Consider the following 19957-nt stretch of genomic DNA (forward strand, 5'->3'; position numbering starts at 1 on the left):
TTGTATGCAGGCGGAGGGGGTCAAGTGTCTCTGCAACTGACTTATACATGAACAATTAAGATTTCGATAACATAACTCGTCGCAATAAGGTATAAGTTCAAAGCAGAATTTTTCACTCGATTCTCGAAATAATTTATTAATGTGTGTAACTTGCATTCTGATTTCTCACTACTGACATGGCTCGCATTACGTGTAAGTGGGAAAGAGAAACTAGATGCATGAGAGCAGTCACTCGTACCTACGCTAATGATGGCTACGTCATTAGTTATGGTAGACGTAGGGATGGGGTAAATGACTCTATAAGGTGTCGATTTAAAACGCTATAAATGTTTAGGTAGGTATGGTAAACGGCAGTTTACTGACATCATCACTTAAACCGTATTTATAGGTTTGTAACATCAGATCAGAGATGGCAACATCATAAAAATTACTAGTTTCAAAAACTGCATTCCACCGTTGCTTACAAATGCTAAGCTAACTTACATACTCACGAATTATTTCGATTTTAGACGAAGATTAAGTGTTGACAGGATACCCTGAATTTTATTTATTCCGATTTGTTTCTCTTCCTTAGGAAGAATTGGGTTTACATGAGTTTAAACTAGGTTAACTTTCAAGTTAGGTATGGGTTTTTAGGGGGCGTTTTAGGACATATCCAATAACATACATTAAAGTGGCAAATCATAACGGATATCTGATTGTCACATGACAATCTATGTATCCTCCAGAAAAGTTCTCTTGTTGTCTTCAGCTAAAGATCCTCTACTCATTACCTGAATTTTAGCTGATATTCACAAATAGATCACTATCGTTACATTATCAGTGGATATTATGATAAAAAAACACAGACATAGATATCGATAAATAAAATATCACATTCCATACCTAAGAATAATCCGTCAGTGCTGTATTGATACAAAACCTAAACACAACCTTTGGCTACCGGTTTATACTCAATAGCCTTACTTTTATTACCAGGATTAAACACCTGCCGATTATTTTGAGCCCTATGATGTTAGCCAGAGAGTCGAGTAACGGTTACCTGGTAAACAGTTTTGGATTTTTTCTATAGAGTTATTAAAGTAGAATTTATAATACTTTTGTGAAGTCGATTAATTTAGTGCGGAGGAGACCGGATGCGGGCCGATGAGGTGTGAACTTGAATTGGGCTTTATTATAGTACCTACTAATCTATGTGGTTATTAATTATGGGATGTGCGGTACATAAAGGTATGTGGAGTTACCTGCATAGCTGCTGTATAGGTACCTGCTTCGCAGCAGTTGTTAACAACGATAAAGATAATATTCCACTATGCATCAACTATCTTCTAAATTAAATTGGTGTATGTCTATATTGTCTATAGTTCCTTTTTTTTAAGAATTATAAAAAAGGTAAACAATCATGACGTATTTTTATTGAAAATTATTGAAAAACGCTTTCAAACAAAATTAGTTTATATTATTTATGAAAGCAAAAGAATATAAAAGATCGTATGTGATTTACAATTATTATATATTTGCTGTGACTTAATTTTCAAAAGTGATTTTAATAGAAAACAACAACGTCAAGATCGCTTACCTTCTTTTTAATGCTTAAAAAATGAAACAACATATATACCCATACATACGTATAATAACAAAATCACATTACATTTACCTCTTATATCCTTCATACGTATTCTGCTATACTCTTTGGAGTTTTTTTTTCCCTCTTATGTCACTTAACCATTTTTAACAATTATAAAAAGCAATTCACAAGCAAATCAAATCACAAGCATTAACAGCAAGTAATCAGAAGATTAATCATTAAAATAGTAATGAAGTTGTTATGAATTATTTGGAAATTTCCAGTAATAAGACAGGATATTATTTAAATATTAAGAATGCCTTATTATTATTTTTTGTATCATTTACGTATCATGTAATTCTGCAGCGCATAATTGTAGGTACAAACGTATAAGTTGCTATAGTTGCAACATGTTTGTAAGAACCTAAAAACATGAGCGGGTGCTGACTTGGCCATTTTAATACGTATAAGTGAAAAAGTTTATATCCAACTAAGTATTATTTTATACCTATAGAAGCTCTCATTTTGGAGCTCTGTTTTTTATATCACCCGCGCCATAAGGTTGAATCACAGCAGTTTTCCCGAAAAGCCTTACCTTATCTACGAGTGTCGTAAGTGGGAGGCAACGATATTCAAAGTAGACCTATTTAAAATACCGTTGCTTGTTATATTATATCTGTTTTATTTAGGTACTTATTGATAGGTATAATAATTTGTACCCTTAGTCCATCTAAGCTCTGATCTATGATAGTGGTAGCGCTGCAATAATCTTAATATTGTTTAAAGACGGACTCTACCCCTCATATCACCTGATGAGCAAAGCGTTGCAAGTAATTATTACACTTTTTGCCAGTATAACTGTCACATTCCCACACTTAAGAAAAACTGTTAAAATAGTAAAACTGTAACAATAACAACCTGTCACTGACAGGTCTATGGTAACGTTTCCTCCTAAAATACCCAGGCCTTGTTTGCACTCAAAATATCCTGTTGTAATGCGATACTTTAAAACGTTCTCACCTAAAATACAATGCATTGTTTTTATACCCACTGCATGTGGCTATATGAGGGTTTTCGGGGGCGAAAAATCGATCTAGCTAGGTCTTATTTCTGGGAAAATACGCATTTTTGAGTTGTTATCTGTGTCCCAGATATTTATTTATAATTTCTTACATTCCAAAAATCTAGAAATTAAATCTACAATTCCTATTCTGATTTAGTAAGGCTCTTGATAAGTACCTGATTTGATTGAATAAAAAAAAAACTAAATTAATTGAATAGGCTTTTAACTATCGGAGTTAAAATACTTCAACCCAAGTTTTTATGAACACGATCGAGTTCCACGTAACGTTATTTTAATTAGCATTGTCACTCGCGTCACGCATCAAGATCTTATCAAAATCACTGAAGATTTAGAACGTTTCAATCAACCGAAATCCCGACGATAACTACCCAACAGAAACAGACTCAAAAATCCATTAAACCTACGCCATAAATAAATAAGACGTAAATAAATAAATACACGTATAAATCCGTAGTTATTTATGTCATTGCGGCGATGAAGATTTTTAATGACGGACGGACGGATTGTTGGTAATAAAATGAGGTATGTCCGTGGGTTTTTATGAATCAGCGTTTCGAGTAAACGTCAAATATTTAGATCCAGTTGATAGATTGGTCTGTTGTACTCCAGAGAAAATTGGGTTATGGACATATAATATTTAAAGCATAATTACGATATTTAGCGTCTAGTGCCCTTTGGGTGGTCATCATTCAATGGTTCCAACTGGTCGATGGTAGTCAAAGACTTTAATTTACATTTATGTTATCTAGAATGTTTATGATTAGGTAATCAAACAATTTAAACATACCCAAACATTCGTGTAATTTTAATATTAAGCTATCACTTAGGCCAGGGTACGAAATAAGTATGTATGTACTTACGTTTAAAAATTAAATCTACAACATTAAGACAATACATACTAGGTACTTACATATACAACGAAAAACATACATCTATACATATAATAAAGCTGAAGGGGGTCGAAAGTCTGTACATGGAAGATATTCGAAAAAAAGTAGGCTGGGGATACTAAGAATCGTTAACAGAACACGTTCCAACAGTTTTTAGAATTTTTGTCTGTTTGTCTGTTTCTCTGTTTGTCTGTTTATTTGACCTCGCATCACGTGAAAACGGCTGAACGGATTTTGATGCAAACTTTACTAATCTGTCGAGAAAATGTCCGGCCAAGTTATAGGCTATAAAAATTCAACCCCTAGAAGGGGGGGGTAGCCACTACACTCGATTGAGTTAAGTTTGCACCTGAATCTTATGGCGCTACTTAGGAAGGAGGTGCAAACTTTTACAATAAATATGTGCTACGAGTATCGAGTACCCTGCTAAATTAACAGATATGGTGCTGAAATTAAGCCACTGAGGAAGGATTTTGCCAAATTAACTCTAAAGTTAGAAGAGGGGGATACGGGAGGGTACGGATATCAATTCAATTTCAATTGTGTTGATGTAATAATACAACGAAATTAAACGACAGTAAATTAATTGCCATACATTGCACAGTGCCATCTTTTGGAAAACTGAGTAAAAATTATTAATCAAGTAAACTAATAATTTTTAAGAAAAAAAAACCGACTTCAATGAGGTAGACCGGTGAAAGAACGATTATTGTTGATTTTTGATTTCATACAATTAAATTAAAAAGACAGCGTCCTACGCCTAATTATGTAGAAAAGGAGGTAACATGTTTTTTTTTGTCACTGCACCCACCTTGACACATTTCAGATTTGCCCTATGGTTGACTGGTAAGATACCCGCAATAGGGTATTCGACTGTATTTAGGATAAATTATTTCACACCATGCATGAAATAAAGCACCAGATAATTATTAAAAAAACTAAATAGGATAGATATATAAAAATGTGTCTTGAAAACCTAACTCCTTAACAAACATGCACAGAGAACAAATTGCCAAACGTGAACTATGCATCGTTGAAGAGTTCCATTTTGTTCATCATGAACAGTTCCACTTTATCAAATGTCACTTCTACAAATGTAAATACTTGATTTGTTGATGAAAATACAAAAATCACTATATGTATGCCTTTCACATTTGAAGAGTTCCCTCGATTCCTCATGGACCCCATCGTCAGAACTCGAACTTGACAAAAAATATCTTGATAATCTAATTTACTTAACAAACACAGCGAAGAGGACAAATCGCTAAACGTGTACTGTGTATCGTTGAAGAGTTCCATTCTGATCATCATCAGCAGTTCCACTTCATCAAATGTCACTTTTTTAAATGTAAATGCTAGATTTGTTAAAGAAACTACAAAAATCATTATATGTATGACTTTCATATTTGAAGAGTTCCCTCGATTCTCCTCCTTTTGAAATCTTGAAGTCGGTTAAAAATGAGTTTACTTACATAGTTAAGTAGTGGCAAAATCAACACAAATCAATCGAAGGTGGGTACTATGAAAAAAATATATATCTGATGTTTGCGGTGTAAATGTCAAACGATTTGGGACTCGCATTTTATACGCGTTAAAATGCCATAAGAACTAAACACTGAAAATGCCTACCCGAAAAAAAGCGAACCTTTCACGAAAGTCTCGCAACGCATTGAGGTTACGAAACTATTGCGACGATCGTGATTTTAGGCGTAGCCACAACTACCAGAGACGTTATGCAGGATCGTTCCATCCATTGAAAATCTCATTCGGAGCGTGTACGGAGACCTGAGCCATTCTTGGGTTTGTGAGAGATCCATACTCACGCCCATAGAGGAACGGTCCATGCTCACGTAGAAAAATGAGCAGGCGGAAATCGAAGGTGAACATGCAGTATATAATTCCATTAACACTGTCTTGGATGAAGGCAATTTCACAACATGCCCGGTAGAGTTCCTTAGTTCCTTAGCTCATTAAGTGCTTCAGGACTCCCAGCACACAAATTAACCCTGAAAGTTGGAGTTCCAATCATGCTTCTTCGGAATTTGTCACCTCCGAAATTATGCAACGGAACCCAGCTAAAAGTAGTGCAGCTGCAGCGAAACCTCATTGAGGTGCAGATCCTGACGGGGTGCGGCGCCGCAGAAGTCGTGTTCATCCCGCGCATCCCCCTCATCCTGAGCAATTTCCCGTTCCACTTCAAGCGCCTACAGTTCTCCGTGAGCGTCTGCTTCGCCAAGAACATCAACAAGTCGCAGAGGCAGACGCTGCGCGCTGCTGGCGTGGACCTGCGCACGGGCTGCTTCTCGCACGGGCAGCTCTACGTGGCGTGCTCGCGCGTTACTAGCTGCACGGAGCTGTTCGTGCTGATGCCCGCCGAGGAGACTCGCAATGTGGTGTACAAATAAATATTGTAAAATGTCAATGTTATGTAAATATACTATTATATACCTACTTATTAGTATGTAACTGTAGATATAATTATATGTATACATTTAGTTGTGCATTCATAAACATAACTGTAAACAAAATGTGAATACTCGGCCTCAAGTTTTTGATATCTACGAATATTCTCCTTTCCTCTAATCCTACTTCTAACTAATAGGTATTACATCTAAATTCGATAGTGTTCGGAAGTATGGATTGCTATGGGTATATTTCTTAGCTTTTCATGCTTAGACTGATTGGTCTGGAGCACCGATTTGGATGATATTTTCCATGGACATGATTTGGATAGGTACAGTCAAGGATGCAAAAAAAAATTCAAAAGTGGAACTGTATACATCTACTACTCTATGTCGTTTAAATCACGTCAAAAATTTGAATAAGGACGAATTTGAAAAAAATAACAATTGATTTTGGAGTGTAGTTTTATTAAGTGGTACCTAATTGTAAAATATTTTATCTAGACTACAGTCCTCTAGCGTATCCATCTGTCAACTTTACTTCAAGTTCCACCTCCAGGGGAGAGGCAGAGAAATTAGTGGTGAATGAGCCGGTTACTGACACAGATCGAATACCACGCGGGCGGAGCCGCGGGCACAGCTAGTATTATAATAAAATCGTTTTAGTAAAGACGTAACGTGTTTCTTTAGTTAAAACTAGTTTTCCGTAAGGTCTCGATGAAAACTTGTTTTAACATAAGCTGTTACAGAAAACTAGTTTTAACTAGGAAAAACAAGTCTTCAATGAAAACTGGATTTTACTAATATATTTATTTACAAAATAAATCATATTATACCTATATTGATATTTACTATGACATATTTATACGATTACAGTACGTAACGTATACGTTCAGACATTGAACATTCATAAAATACCAATGCAATTTTGCAGCTCGATGTACACGAGGACTCTACAGGTATTACTCTCTTGATAAGTAACCGAATACACCAACAATTACTTCCTACCAAACTATAGATACCTAAGTATTTGAGGCACTGTTTGCCCCTTGAGACGTCGAACCTTCGTACAAGCAGGCTCAACAACCTCTCATTTACATGCAATAAAAACTAGCTCCACTTGATTAATGGCAGCCCACGTCGTTAAACGCATAATTTACTGCATTTTAAAACTGTTTAATACCTTCTTTATCGTCCTTGGTTTGGTTGTGTTTTATTATAAGGGAGAAATATTTGGGTCTATAGTTTTTAAGGTCTAAACGTAGTGTCGAAAAATCACAATCTACCAGTTCTAATTGCATAAATTGAACGGGTACTTACTTGAAACTAAGTGATATATATGAATAAATCGCTTTTTATACTTACTGAGTATCGCAATTATCGATTTTCCTGCAACTTCACCTGTGCTACCTATGTTCGCCTCGTTTGACATAAGTTGTCATTAACAAACTGTTTCTAGTGCAAGCCTTACACAAAACTGCTAATTACAATTTTTTTTACTGATGTCAACATTTTTAGAACGATTTTCGGCTAACTTCACATAGTTGAGGTTCAGTGAGGTTTTTTTCGCGACACCGACCACACGTTTTTTAAGCCAGTGTTTTAACTTCAGTTTTAAACAATGATACAGACCAGGTAATGTTAATCTTTTTACATGTTAATGTCCTATAACTATTTCTTTTTCATAATTATGAAACTATTATTTAATGGCAAGCTTAGGTTTAAGTCACAATTCACAATTCACAAGTCACAATTTTATAAAATATTGGTGAGGGTATTTGGCGTCCATCTTGTTGCCGAATTTCACCTACCCCTAGGGTAGTCAAATTTGCTGTACCACATTAATTTTTCTCGGAAATAGCTTTAATGATTTGGAGGAAAGTTATAAGTAAATTAATCTATGCCTTAAAGATATATTTTTTTACTTATAAACCATTATTTTATCACCATGTTGGTTGATTTTTGGCAGCCCTAGGATCATCATAGAAAATGTATGTATACAACTTCTAACTTTTACCCATCTTCGCCTACTATACATTTTTTCAAAAATATGCCTAGCCTGGTGTAGGTAAAGTTCATATTATATTAACTCATTCCAATGAGATAAGACTTAACATTTGTAAGTCACAGATACGTTTATTATTAGCGGTAAGGCATGCTATAGGCGAAGATTCTGAAAATACCCATACTTCGCCTTTAGCCTTTGAGGCCATTTATTAGCAAGTTAACCAATGAAATTCAAAGCTTTAGTGGTATATCTACGAGTATATAATGATAGTCAGGAGTATTTAAAAAAAACTTTTTTTGCCTTAACGGACTAAAAAGCTTTCAATTTTGAATTTATTTTGGGAAAAGAGTCAATATCCAGGCGAAGATACGGAACACGAGAATCTTCCACCTATCTAATTTCTTGGTCCAATGTATATTTGCGTCTCACATCTTACTATATGAGAGAGTGAGACGCAATGCACATTACACCAAGAAATTAGAAACACCCTTAAGTAATTACAAGCACAATATATCTTTTTATTTATAACGAGGAATGGAATAATATTTATATCTAATTACATGGAATATGGCTATGCGCGATAACACCGGCAATCAATTCGTGGCAATAATTGTTAATAGTGTTGTTGCCGATTTTATTAAAATTAATAATGGCTCGTAAAGTCGACCGCGGCTTACGGCGGGTCTTATGACTTATTGATCCTGTTACCTTGCAGTTACACATTCCAGTGAGTCTAATAGCCTGTATTTACATTAATTAGTGTTAAGTTCGAGTACATACATTAGCTAATATTAATATTAGTAGCTAATGTATGAACTCCTCCTTAACACTAATCAATGTGTGAACAGACCCTAATGACAAGCAGGCCGATTCAAACTCACATTTTGATGCCAAAATTATATCTAAATAATGTGGTTTTGTCATTCATTGGTCCGTGCATCTCGCTTGCACCAATACACGTACGGGCAAATAAAAACAACGCTATGTAGATATCATTTTGACATAAAAATGTAGTTTTGAATTGGCCTGCTTGTCAGACTCACCCGAATGTGTAAATGCAGGATACAGGCTCAAAAGTTATGATTATTATATATTACAAGTATATTAGATATTATGTTACCGTAGAAAACCGTAATAGTGAAAAAGCGTTTTCCCTAGTTAAAAATAGTTTTTCGTATCGCCTCAGTGAAAACGCCTTTTCATTAGCTAAATCTAGTTTTCCGTCACAACTCACTCCTCAGTGAAAACTACTTTTAACAGATTTTTTAGTAGTGTAGTGTTTTCATTTACTGAGGCGAGGCGGAAAACTAGTAGTTTTCGCAAAGGTCCTTGGTGAAAATTGGTTTATACTTATTATTAAAAAAAAAACTGGTAGTTTCAACTAGTGAAAACGTATTTTTTTGTCAAAAGCTTTCAGCAGCAGCCAGCGATTGCCAGAACCGACTGTAAATTTTTATAACATTAAAGTTTTTATTTTGTGTTACATGCACCGTCTAGTAAAAGCTAGTTACACTGTTTTTTTTTTTTGAATTTTTTAAAACTAGGCTATCAAGGCACTTTGCGAACTAGTTTTAACAATGAAAAATAAAAAAAGTCTATTAGGTTAAACATTAAATAAATAAATAAAAATAAATATTATAGGACATTATACAATTTGTGAACTGTATAATGTGCACGTGTGCGGTAATGAACTAATTCTTAGTGTTCACACGCAAACAACTACAATGTAAAATAAACATTTAGCGCCATTTACAACAGTGACAATTCTCACAGCGTTGTATGGGGGTTGCCAGTTTTTCCTGTTTTCTTGACTGATAGGTCTTGAACAATCAGAGTACTTGCGCATCTGACTCAGTCAAATGATTGTATCTTATATGTAGACTCATCTAGTGGGAAGCGAGATAATCTTTAGTTAGGTTGACTCCAAATTAATCAACCTTGTTGAAAAAAAATCGTGATTTGTGTGTCTTTATTTTACGCCCAACGAAATGTTTTTACGATGCTGATAAAACTATCTCGTCTACAAACTGGCCGTATTGGTCACAATAAAACTTCATTAAATCGGTTTTTAAAGACGTTTTGTTAGCTAAAAGTTTTATGACAGAGTATATGGAAAGACGAAGTAAGTCGTAGTAAAGTCATATTATGAGTCCTTACTCTTACCATCTTGCTCAAATTCTAACTAGCCCCTCTAGCAGAGAAGTTTAACTTCAGTAAAAGATCGCAGCCACTGCTCACTCTGCACGGGGGACCTAGCCAAGATAACAATCGTACATCAACAAACACGAATCAAATGTATCCGGATGACAGTAGAATTTAAGCTTCGATTGGAGTTTGCTATCAGAGATTGTCATCTTAGGGTCTACCGCTTGTTACGTCTTTCAAGGTTTTTGCAGGCATTTAGGTATTGTACTCCAATGACAATTTAACGATTTAGCTATTTTATTTATTTATTTAATCTTTATTGCACATAAAAAAGAGTACAACAGGCGGACTAAATGCCAATAGGCATTCTCTACCAGTCAACTATAAGGCAAAACAGAAAAACTTCAAGGTGGGTGCAGTGAGAAATTAAACAAAAAAACCGTAACTTTTGAGCGAAATAAAATTTCTAAATAAATACTATAGTATGTTTCATTATACCTTATGACTATGAGTACACTAATATATACATATATATGGATAAACAAGGATAGATACATATACATACAATTGCACGTGCGTGCATTATTTTCTATGCACACTACAGATTTTGATTTACCTGCTTGCCATTTCACACAAAAACATCAATCTTTCAGAGCTTACAGGATTTTGACAGGTTTTTGTTTTTCTTTTTAACTTACAGGTCATTTGTAATCGTCAGTGTAATCCTATGCTTGTAAAGAATACGTTATTAATTAGGCATGGGCAGTGTGTGTAGTAAATCACTGGACGGATGGACGGACAGACGGACGCAGTAAATCTACTGACGCGTGTCACTCAATGCGGAGCGTCGCTGTCTCGATAATGCGGATTCTGAAATGAATAAGCGGTATGGAATGAGTTAGACGATGACAACCTCATGATGACGACAATTTACCGATGTGTGTTTCTTTTATGAGCATCGATTTTTATGAGTATATGTATGTTTGACAGTTCAATATCATGCCAGTGGCTTGACTCACCAGAACAACAAAAACTAAAAAACAAAAAAAAAAAAATGTTGGCAGTACAAAGCGTTAAAATAGTGAAGAAACATTTGTAACTGACGAATGTTTAACAATAATATAATATTAATATAATTATATAAAATATCTGTCTTTAAAATCAGGAATAATACATATAGACAAACACACACCTTGAAACAAATTAATCTGATTGGGAAGCAACAAGTAATTTCAAAGGAGGAACATGGCAACCTCGTCTTCAGAATACGGCCGTCTGCTTGTGTGGCCGTGTTGCGTTGGTGCACCAACTAAATATTATGTCTTCAATAGATAAATTATAATAATAGTTTTCCAACTAGATAAAGCTTGATTTGGTAATTAAGAGGAAAGACGACCGATTCTCCATACAAACGTAGTCCCCATTTTCCTCTCTGGATATTGACATGATAATATTTTTACATGATTTGATGCATTTTAACTATGGCCCAGGTTTGACTTTTTTAGATTAGTTTGATATTGTAAAAATTAGAAGCGAAAAACGTATTTCATATAAAATTTTAAAAGCGAAAAACAAATTACAAATTCGAATAAAATCAAACGTGTATGTCAAATATTTTAAAATAATATCAATATCTAGATTATCATTATCAACGCTTTTCTGCTAATTATATTAACCTTGTTTATACAGCTTTACCTACAAGTGCATTAAAGGTAAGGTACGAGTAATATATTATAATGGCAACCTATGGCTAATGGCTATCTCTATAATAATAAGCCAGCCATCATCACTACCATAGTCATCATTTTAAGTCTATACAGGTGTGATGGTGTCTTGAGAAACCTTTTACATTATAATCATCGATATCCATGTCTAATTGAAAATAAAACGTGCCAGTTTATCAGGATGAATGAATATATATATGTTATATTAAAAATTGATTTCTTTTATTATATATAACATGTAGGTATATTAATTAATTCGGCGTAATGAACTGTATTTTTTGTTTCCAAAATACATTGTGCAGGTATTCAGATTACTAGAAACTTACGAGTTACAAGCATCATCTTCACCTCCACAGCTCAGTCCTGAAACTCCACACACCCCTAAATCAAGAGCGCTCAAAACAAGCGGCATGTAAGAGGCAGATAAATCAGGCCCAAATCCGGGAACATGATCCCACAGAGGAATCACACCAAATTGCGTAACATACTTACCCCCACTTTAAAATGTAGTCATAAATAAAAGGTAGACGCACCTTATCGCGAACCGCCACAACAAATGAAAGAATACCTCCCCAGCACCCTCAGCCCTCCCAAGAATAACGCCCTCTCGCTCCAGAAAAGAGGGAACCGTATTTCACATCTCACTTCAATATGGAACAGTAAAGCGCTGTTTTACATTTATAACTACAAGCCACATTCGCAAGTGACGCCACAGGATCGCCTCGTCATACCACGATTGAAATTCAACTTTAACGCTGCGTGTTAAAGCCCTCTTTGGCTTATATGGCTGTGGTAGATTTAGCCGGTCTCCATGGTAACTTAGGGTGCGCGTCCCGATTTTTGGCCGGGCTCCTTCGATTGCCTTCCGAAGGGCTTTTCTGATCACTTTCGATGTAAGCAGCTATATATACGATAAACGGTGTTTGCAGGAATAAATTGATGCGAACAAAGAACTCTTGAAATGTTTTCCACCGGTTCTCGAATCGGGGATTTTCATTTGCAACTGAATCGATGCTGGAAATTATTTTCAATTCTGAATCCCTTTGGGAGTGAATGTTATTTGCAATCATCTTTTGTGTCTTTTTATAATATAATGAAGCGAATACTGCTAGAATACAGTTTAATGTAGCATATAATTTAGAATAAGTAATGTTATTATGTATGTACCTATTTATCTAAATAGGTAACAGTAGATAAAAAAATAATTAGCCACAATTGGCTACTTGACAGTTTTTTTGTAATGTCAATCGATTTTGATTTTCCTGAGGATCAAATGTCTATATAGGACTCAAGACATTTAAGCAACACAAAGGTCAGAAATGAGAGTTAAATTCTGACGCTCGCACTCGACGATTGAAACGCCTCTAACAAAATGATATTGTAATGTGACGTCAGATTACATTAGTCTGTCCTAAAACTCCTAAATGTATGAAAGATTAAGAAAATTGCTATTTTTACCCTGAAATATTGCGTTTATGTATATAGTTGTCATACGTACCATTTTATTTTTTCTTTTTGAAAGTTAAAAAAAATTAAATTCTAAATTCGGAGCGGTCCATTAGGTCTAATTCACTAAATGTCTATTCCTTAACAGCCTACTCCCCGATTGTTCATTCTTCGAAGGTCTAATTCCCCGAATGTCTGTTCCCTGAAAGTCTATTTTAAAATCTGTAGTAAAACATTTCCTTCACAACTTAACTAGCGCCAGCGGGGCTCCTATTTCTGGGTAGTTTGCGCTTCGGGCATTTGAAGCTACCTAACGAACCTAACCTACCTACCTATTGATTTAGTGTGAAGTCCGTGAAAACATTACACTTTGGGGAAAAAAGTGTAGGCAGGTAGATTAGGTTCGTTAGGTAGCTTTAGATGCCCGAAGGGCAAACCGCCCAGAAATAGGAGCCCTACGAAGCGGGGCTCCCGGTTAGCTAAGTTGTGAAGGAAATGTTTTACTACAGATTTGACATTTGGGGAATTTGACCTTTGAAGAATGGACATTTAGGAATTTAGACCTAACGGACAGAATTATTTCAAACGATCAAAATATTGTGTATCTAGTAAAACTACGCTGTTGTTTTTATTTGCCTATTTTTAATAAAGAAAACGGTTACAAAATACGTTAGCAAAAAAAACTACTTACCTATTTTTTTGTTTGTACGTAAGCATTGATAGTTTTATGTTTATTTACTTGGAAGGTATTAAACAGAGTCAATATTACTAATCCCCCGCTGTCTGTCTGTCAGTGTGCTGTTTCTTAAGATCTGTATTTATACTCGTATGGTAGACTCAGTGTCCATTTCTATTGACGATAACTAGATATCTAATGAACCGTTTTGAACTTGCCCCCTATACATTATTTTTTAACACAAGTAGACATTTGTTGTGTATGAAGGTTTCTTTTTAGGGTCTGCAAGTAACAGAAAAGTACATTGTATATTGTGGTAATAATGAAAATGCCATATAATATTTTACTAACTGTTTTATTCAACCACTTATGTCGATCCCACGGCAAGTCTACAATCTAATTTTGATCGGTATGAACGGCATAACTATGATAGTGAAAAGCACATACGTGTTGAAGCTCATAATAACCTATTTTAAACTAATATTTCATATTTGTAAAGAACTGTTTAAATTGCTTTCACTCATGGTTGCGCTGGTTCATGTCATTAATACATGATATTTGTAGGTATTTAGTTGAGGCATATTTTTCACATAATTTATTTTAAGAAAATAAGTCATCTATCTACTCATATAACAAAACTGTTAGTTCTCAAACGTGTGTTCAGTTTGTTAGCTGACGATAACAATACTTATTTACATATTTATCCTGTAGATTGTAAAAAGGCTGAATATTGCAAATTCACTGCCATCGACCTGCTAGGCGGGTTCTCTGTTCGTAGGCGCTTTTTGCTACATACGGTTTATCCGGTGTTATCAGCTACGCTCGTAGTGCGTATTAGTTCTCGCTGGCAGTGAATGTGTTAAAGGCTGATAGTTTCACTTAGCTGACATTTTCCCCACAAAACCAAAGTCCGCCGCCCCTATTTACGATCTGACAATTGTCACATTTAACCGCTAATGTTCTTTTGCGATATATATTATTACTACAGGATTGCCATCTACCTTTCAGGATTCTGTAGTAGTCAACTAAGAACCCTGAAGTTATTTGTCTGTTTTTTTAACTATAAAGCACTACATCCTTCGAGCAACACCCCGGGAAGGGAGTCGGTATTCGCACTATTTCCCCTCTGCTGCAGCACATGCCCAACTAGGCATAGCGCGGTGCGTGTTGTGACGCTTGTGACTTATCCGCACACGAAAACAGATCGGACTTTGCAAGATTTGTCTTTGACGTGTGTCATTTTCTATGTATTTGTGTCGTCATTGCATTACAGATAGCATTTTGTATGTAGTGAGTGAGAAGTGCGACTGTGTGCACGTTTCTCCCCGCATACAATGGCAGAATGATTTGTACGGTAAGATATCGCTTGGGTTCCTCCCTTCTGACGTGTCGGAAGCCGGTGTTGCTCGATGACTACACCATATATTTTCTGTGTAAGAAACAAACAAGCGTTCTAAACTATTTCCTGTCAAAGTTAAAAAAACAGTATATAGTTATTATAATTGGTAGTGTCAGGTGATAATTGTCATTTTGATAAAATAGGGCTGAGCGTGCCAATTCTGACAAACATTGTATTACTCATTTGATTTAGGAATATACAGGTTGTAACAAAATAGTAGGGATCCCTTTAAGGGCATATTTAGTATAGTGTTCTGATCAGGAAAAAGTATAAAAAACATTATTTTTCGGCCAAGTCCCACCCTCCATACAAAGGCCAACATATTTTTTCGACAGATTTTTTTTTCTTCTACTTTTCCCTAATCAGAACACGATGCCGAATATTAAGCATACTCGGATACCCACTACTTTTGTTACACCTTGTATACCTAAGTTTGATATCGTCAGTAAAAGTTAAATAAACAGTCCTATGTTTCCTAGGTAGATGCGGAAATAAAAACGGGCTTTACTAAAATATGAATATTAGATCATAAGTATAGGTCCTTGTTGCAATATTTTACATAAAAATTGTAATTTTCCTCTAAATTATGTCAATGACATTTAATTTTTTAATAAATAATCGGTATACAGTAACATCTGACGGGTGCTTTTTATTTTGGTAGATACCTAGAAGCATATGCATGCTCCGATGGAAATAAAATTTCAGTTCAGCTTTGCACTGACTGATTGCATCTTAACCTATTTGTATATACAACTTGCGTGGTTATCAATCCTTGTTTTTACAATTACAGTATTTGTTAAATTCGTTTAAATATCTATTTACATTTCTTAAATTAAATGTACAATTTACATATTGCAGGGCGACAACGTGGTCGTAAATTTTCAATATTATGATTTATTTGAACAATATTTTGAAATCATTCCATATTTACAATTTGTTTTATGAACTAGGATAAAAAAAATATGGCAAATACATCCGTGAGGGAGCTGGGTATCGCCTGGTTTAAGCAATTGGCTGCTATGTTAAAACAAAGCCAAACAACGCGTATTCAGTGGTACAGGAAACAAGCGTTATTATTTAATTTTTGGCAATATACTCATATATATTATCATAATCAGTTATGACAGTTATTATCCATAAGTTGTGTCATATGTTCTGCTCAGGAGAGCTTTTACTTGCAAGGCATGACACAGTAAGAAAAGTGAGAGCTAGCAGTTTGCTATCTACATATCACACAGAAAATAAAAATTACTTGACAATTGTTAAATCTTCAACTCATACTTGTAGTTTGATATACACATTAGGTTCGACATGTCGGGATCGTTGGTATCGTTATTTGTTATCCCAAATATACAGTAACAGATGAATCACTGTCAGAAAGTAGAATCGAAACGATCATAACGGTTTTTCATATTGATGAATTTGTATTCATTTCATATAGTGCTAAAATGGAATAATTCGTATTTATGGGTAATGGTTTACTGGTACCTATTTATGACAATTGTTCTAATAATCAATCAACTTGTGGATCTAATCAAATTACATTGTTTAGATCAACATTTCACTATTTTATAACATAGGTAGGTTTCAGATGTATATAATGACGTTTTTATTCTACACTCTGCACTCTGCTACATATCGCAATTTATAGGTCGCAGACAACCACAGGTCTTATACTTACTAATACTAAATGTTTCTACTTATAGGAAAATTGGCACCGGGAGCATAAAATGTACAATTATTAGTAATTACTCACAAAATACATTTAGTACCATGTAAAATCTAACTATAATAAATACTTATTTTATCACATGACTACTTAGATGTAGCTATTTACAACATTAAAGATCAAGCTTCAATTTAAAGTACTAACGTTGCTGCACATCTAGCAGGTATAAAACTTTCCAATTTAAAATAAATATTAAAATAAAACTTTTTATTTTTAGGTCTTAGACCCATTGTATGTCCTCTCAATTAGACTTGCAAAAAGGGCATGAACAATGTATGTTACATTTCTATATAAACACGCTCTTATTCATAAAGAGCAGAAATATACATACTATTCTGGTGTGCCAGCAACGGATAAAATCCTACATCTTATTAAAAATGATAATACGCAAAATTGATGGGCTGAGCATCATCGTTCGTTTCACTAACACCTTGTTCACTATCCACCTCGCTGGTGGCAATCTCTCTCTCGTTCTCCGCCATACTCTGTTCGAACTTATTCATTTTGACCTGCCAGTTGGAGAGATCACAAGGGCCTTCTTCAGGGAAGGAGTACCAACCAACGTCACTGGGTGGTCTGTAAATGTCACTGGGAGCACTAGATTTTGCACAGGCGTTGGGTTCATAGTCTTTGACGCCTGTCGGGAGTGATCACTGACGGTGGTGAGGCAGGTGGTGCATGGGGTGGTGGAGGTCGAGGCGCGGCCGCTTGGCGTCGTCCTCGTCGCTGCAGGGGTCGTTGTCCTGGGGCTCCTGGTCGTCGCACTCGTCGCCGAGCTCTTCTTGTTTGCGTTTGGCGGTCGCCATTTCGGCCGCGTGCTTTTTTCGCCATTTTGTTCTTCTATTTTGAAACCATACCTGTGAACAAGAAAGTGGGTGTGAGTTTATTTTTCTATTTTACGACACTATTTTACTAATGTTACGATCACCGTTAATAGTTATTGTCATTTAATTATAAACAAAATGATATTAAATATGTTCCGATGGACTTTCGACGCGATCACTGCTGGTTGCGAATTTTCTGCGAGAACAGTAGTTTTACTCATACTGCAACTGTGTATTATGTACATCAAGTTTCACAATCTTGGGATTAAACATGAATATGAAAACAAACATAAGTTTGAAACTTAAACACCTTTGTGTAGCGGGCGCCGTAATGCGCCACTAAATTCAAGCCCGTTTACCTCCCGAAAGCCAAATATAAAGAGCGCGCAAACAAATTTTCAGCGCCATGTGAACCTAATCTGCTCAAGCGACATCATAATGCCTCATTAAACAACGCCTTTGAAGTTGAACCGGCAACTTACGCTGCCCTCCCTCGCGCCCACCCAAACGCCTCAAGCGCGATAAGGATGGTGATAGTAGCCGTGTTCTACGGTAATTAAGGGTCGTTTTGCAAATTACACGGTACTTAACCAGCCATATAACAATCATTAATCACTGGCGTCGGCCCTGTGCTATCCTTCTTTCTCTTCTTTAGATCAGAGTAAGCCTGTCCCACTCTGTAGGTTTCGGAAGGCAGCCGGCAGTTTAATTAGGTCATAAATACATTCTCATTATTAGAAGGATGCTTGTCGATTCCGGACTGGGTGATTTACTTTGAAGCAGATGCCACCGTTATTATGTCCTGGTATTATAATTGGTAATGGTGTCAAATCATAATTGGATTGTAAGATAGAATCGAGAAGTTTAGTCGTTTTTCATCCAATATTAAACAGATATCAAGTATCGCATCCAAATAAATCTAATTTTGTCGGTTAATAGTGTTTATACCTACATCTAAATTATGATAAATACAGCATGTAGAAGGAAGGCAGGATAAAAAGTTATTGTAATTCGTAAACACTAGCCAACCCAGGTTTGTCACACATGGGGATTGCAGACAGTAATTATTTTCATTTCCCTCCTGTAAGCTGGTTAGAAAGAAGATGAAGTTATAAGGGCCCATTTTTTTTTTCTATATATCTAGGGTAGGGGCTATTTTCTAAAAGGGTGTAAGTAAAAAATTACGTCACTTTACAAACTAGAACTAAGAACTACTATTATAATACATTACAATTATAAAAATATGAATTGCCCATTAAAAAGGCATTTAACAGAAATGTAGGCACGGATATACTTATTACATACCAAATTAATGCATCTGTAATATCAAATACCGTTAATTATTTAGACCTTTAACTTGCGATAGCGCCATAAAAACTTCGTTTCGCACTCTATACAGCCTCATTAAAAATTAAATTGAAAATAAAAATTGATTTGTGGGATTTTTAAAGTTTATGGTCACTGTGAAGCCATTAAAACACTTCTGTATATCTTTTATTGCAGTTTTTACAAGTCTTTGGCACGTTTTGATTTGTGCTTTCAGACATTTTAAAGTGTTCATGTTCAGTTTCTAATAGCATTCATTCCAGCGATCCATTACTTTGTTTTTCATTGTGTACTGAATGTTTGGCAACTGGTCTTTATTCGATTAAGCATTCAATTATTTGATATGCATGTCGTTACAAAAATATTTAAAAACATCTACCTATTATTTCCATCTTTGTCAAAAATCGTACAAATTATAAAATATTACTGGTACATATACCCACGTCACGTTTCCTCACTTGAAGAAATTAATATCTAAGGTAAATAGTTGTTCTTCTTCTTAAATATACAAACTTCTAAATACAACTTAACGACCGAGAAGAAACTATGTAGGCCATTAAACAGAATTGAAAAAATAAAGCTAACACACAACAAAATAGCAATAAAAAAAATGGGAGCGTACAAAACAAGACATCGTAAGTTAGTCGCATTATTATTGCGTCATTTGTTTTTACTGCCAACTTGATGCGACAAACTTCATGTTTATGTCTTGTGTCTATTAAGTAGTTTACATTGTA

General features: G+C 35.2%; 1 protein-coding gene across 1 annotated transcript in view; it reads right to left on the reverse strand.

The window, feature by feature from the left end:
- Nucleotides 1-14278: 14278 nt before the first annotated feature.
- Nucleotides 14279-19957, reverse strand: part of LOC133534495 (homeobox protein Nkx-6.2) — a 62678-nt gene continuing 56999 nt past the window's right edge. Inside the window, exon 3 of the mRNA XM_061873648.1 lies at nt 14279-17927. Within this exon, the coding sequence (XP_061729632.1) occupies nt 17721-17927 (207 nt within the window). The 3' untranslated portion in view covers nt 14279-17720. The remainder of the gene's footprint in view (nt 17928-19957) is intronic.

Source organism: Cydia pomonella, chromosome 2, assembly GCF_033807575.1.
Source record: "Cydia pomonella isolate Wapato2018A chromosome 2, ilCydPomo1, whole genome shotgun sequence".
Classification (NCBI taxonomy): domain Eukaryota; kingdom Metazoa; phylum Arthropoda; class Insecta; order Lepidoptera; family Tortricidae; genus Cydia; species Cydia pomonella.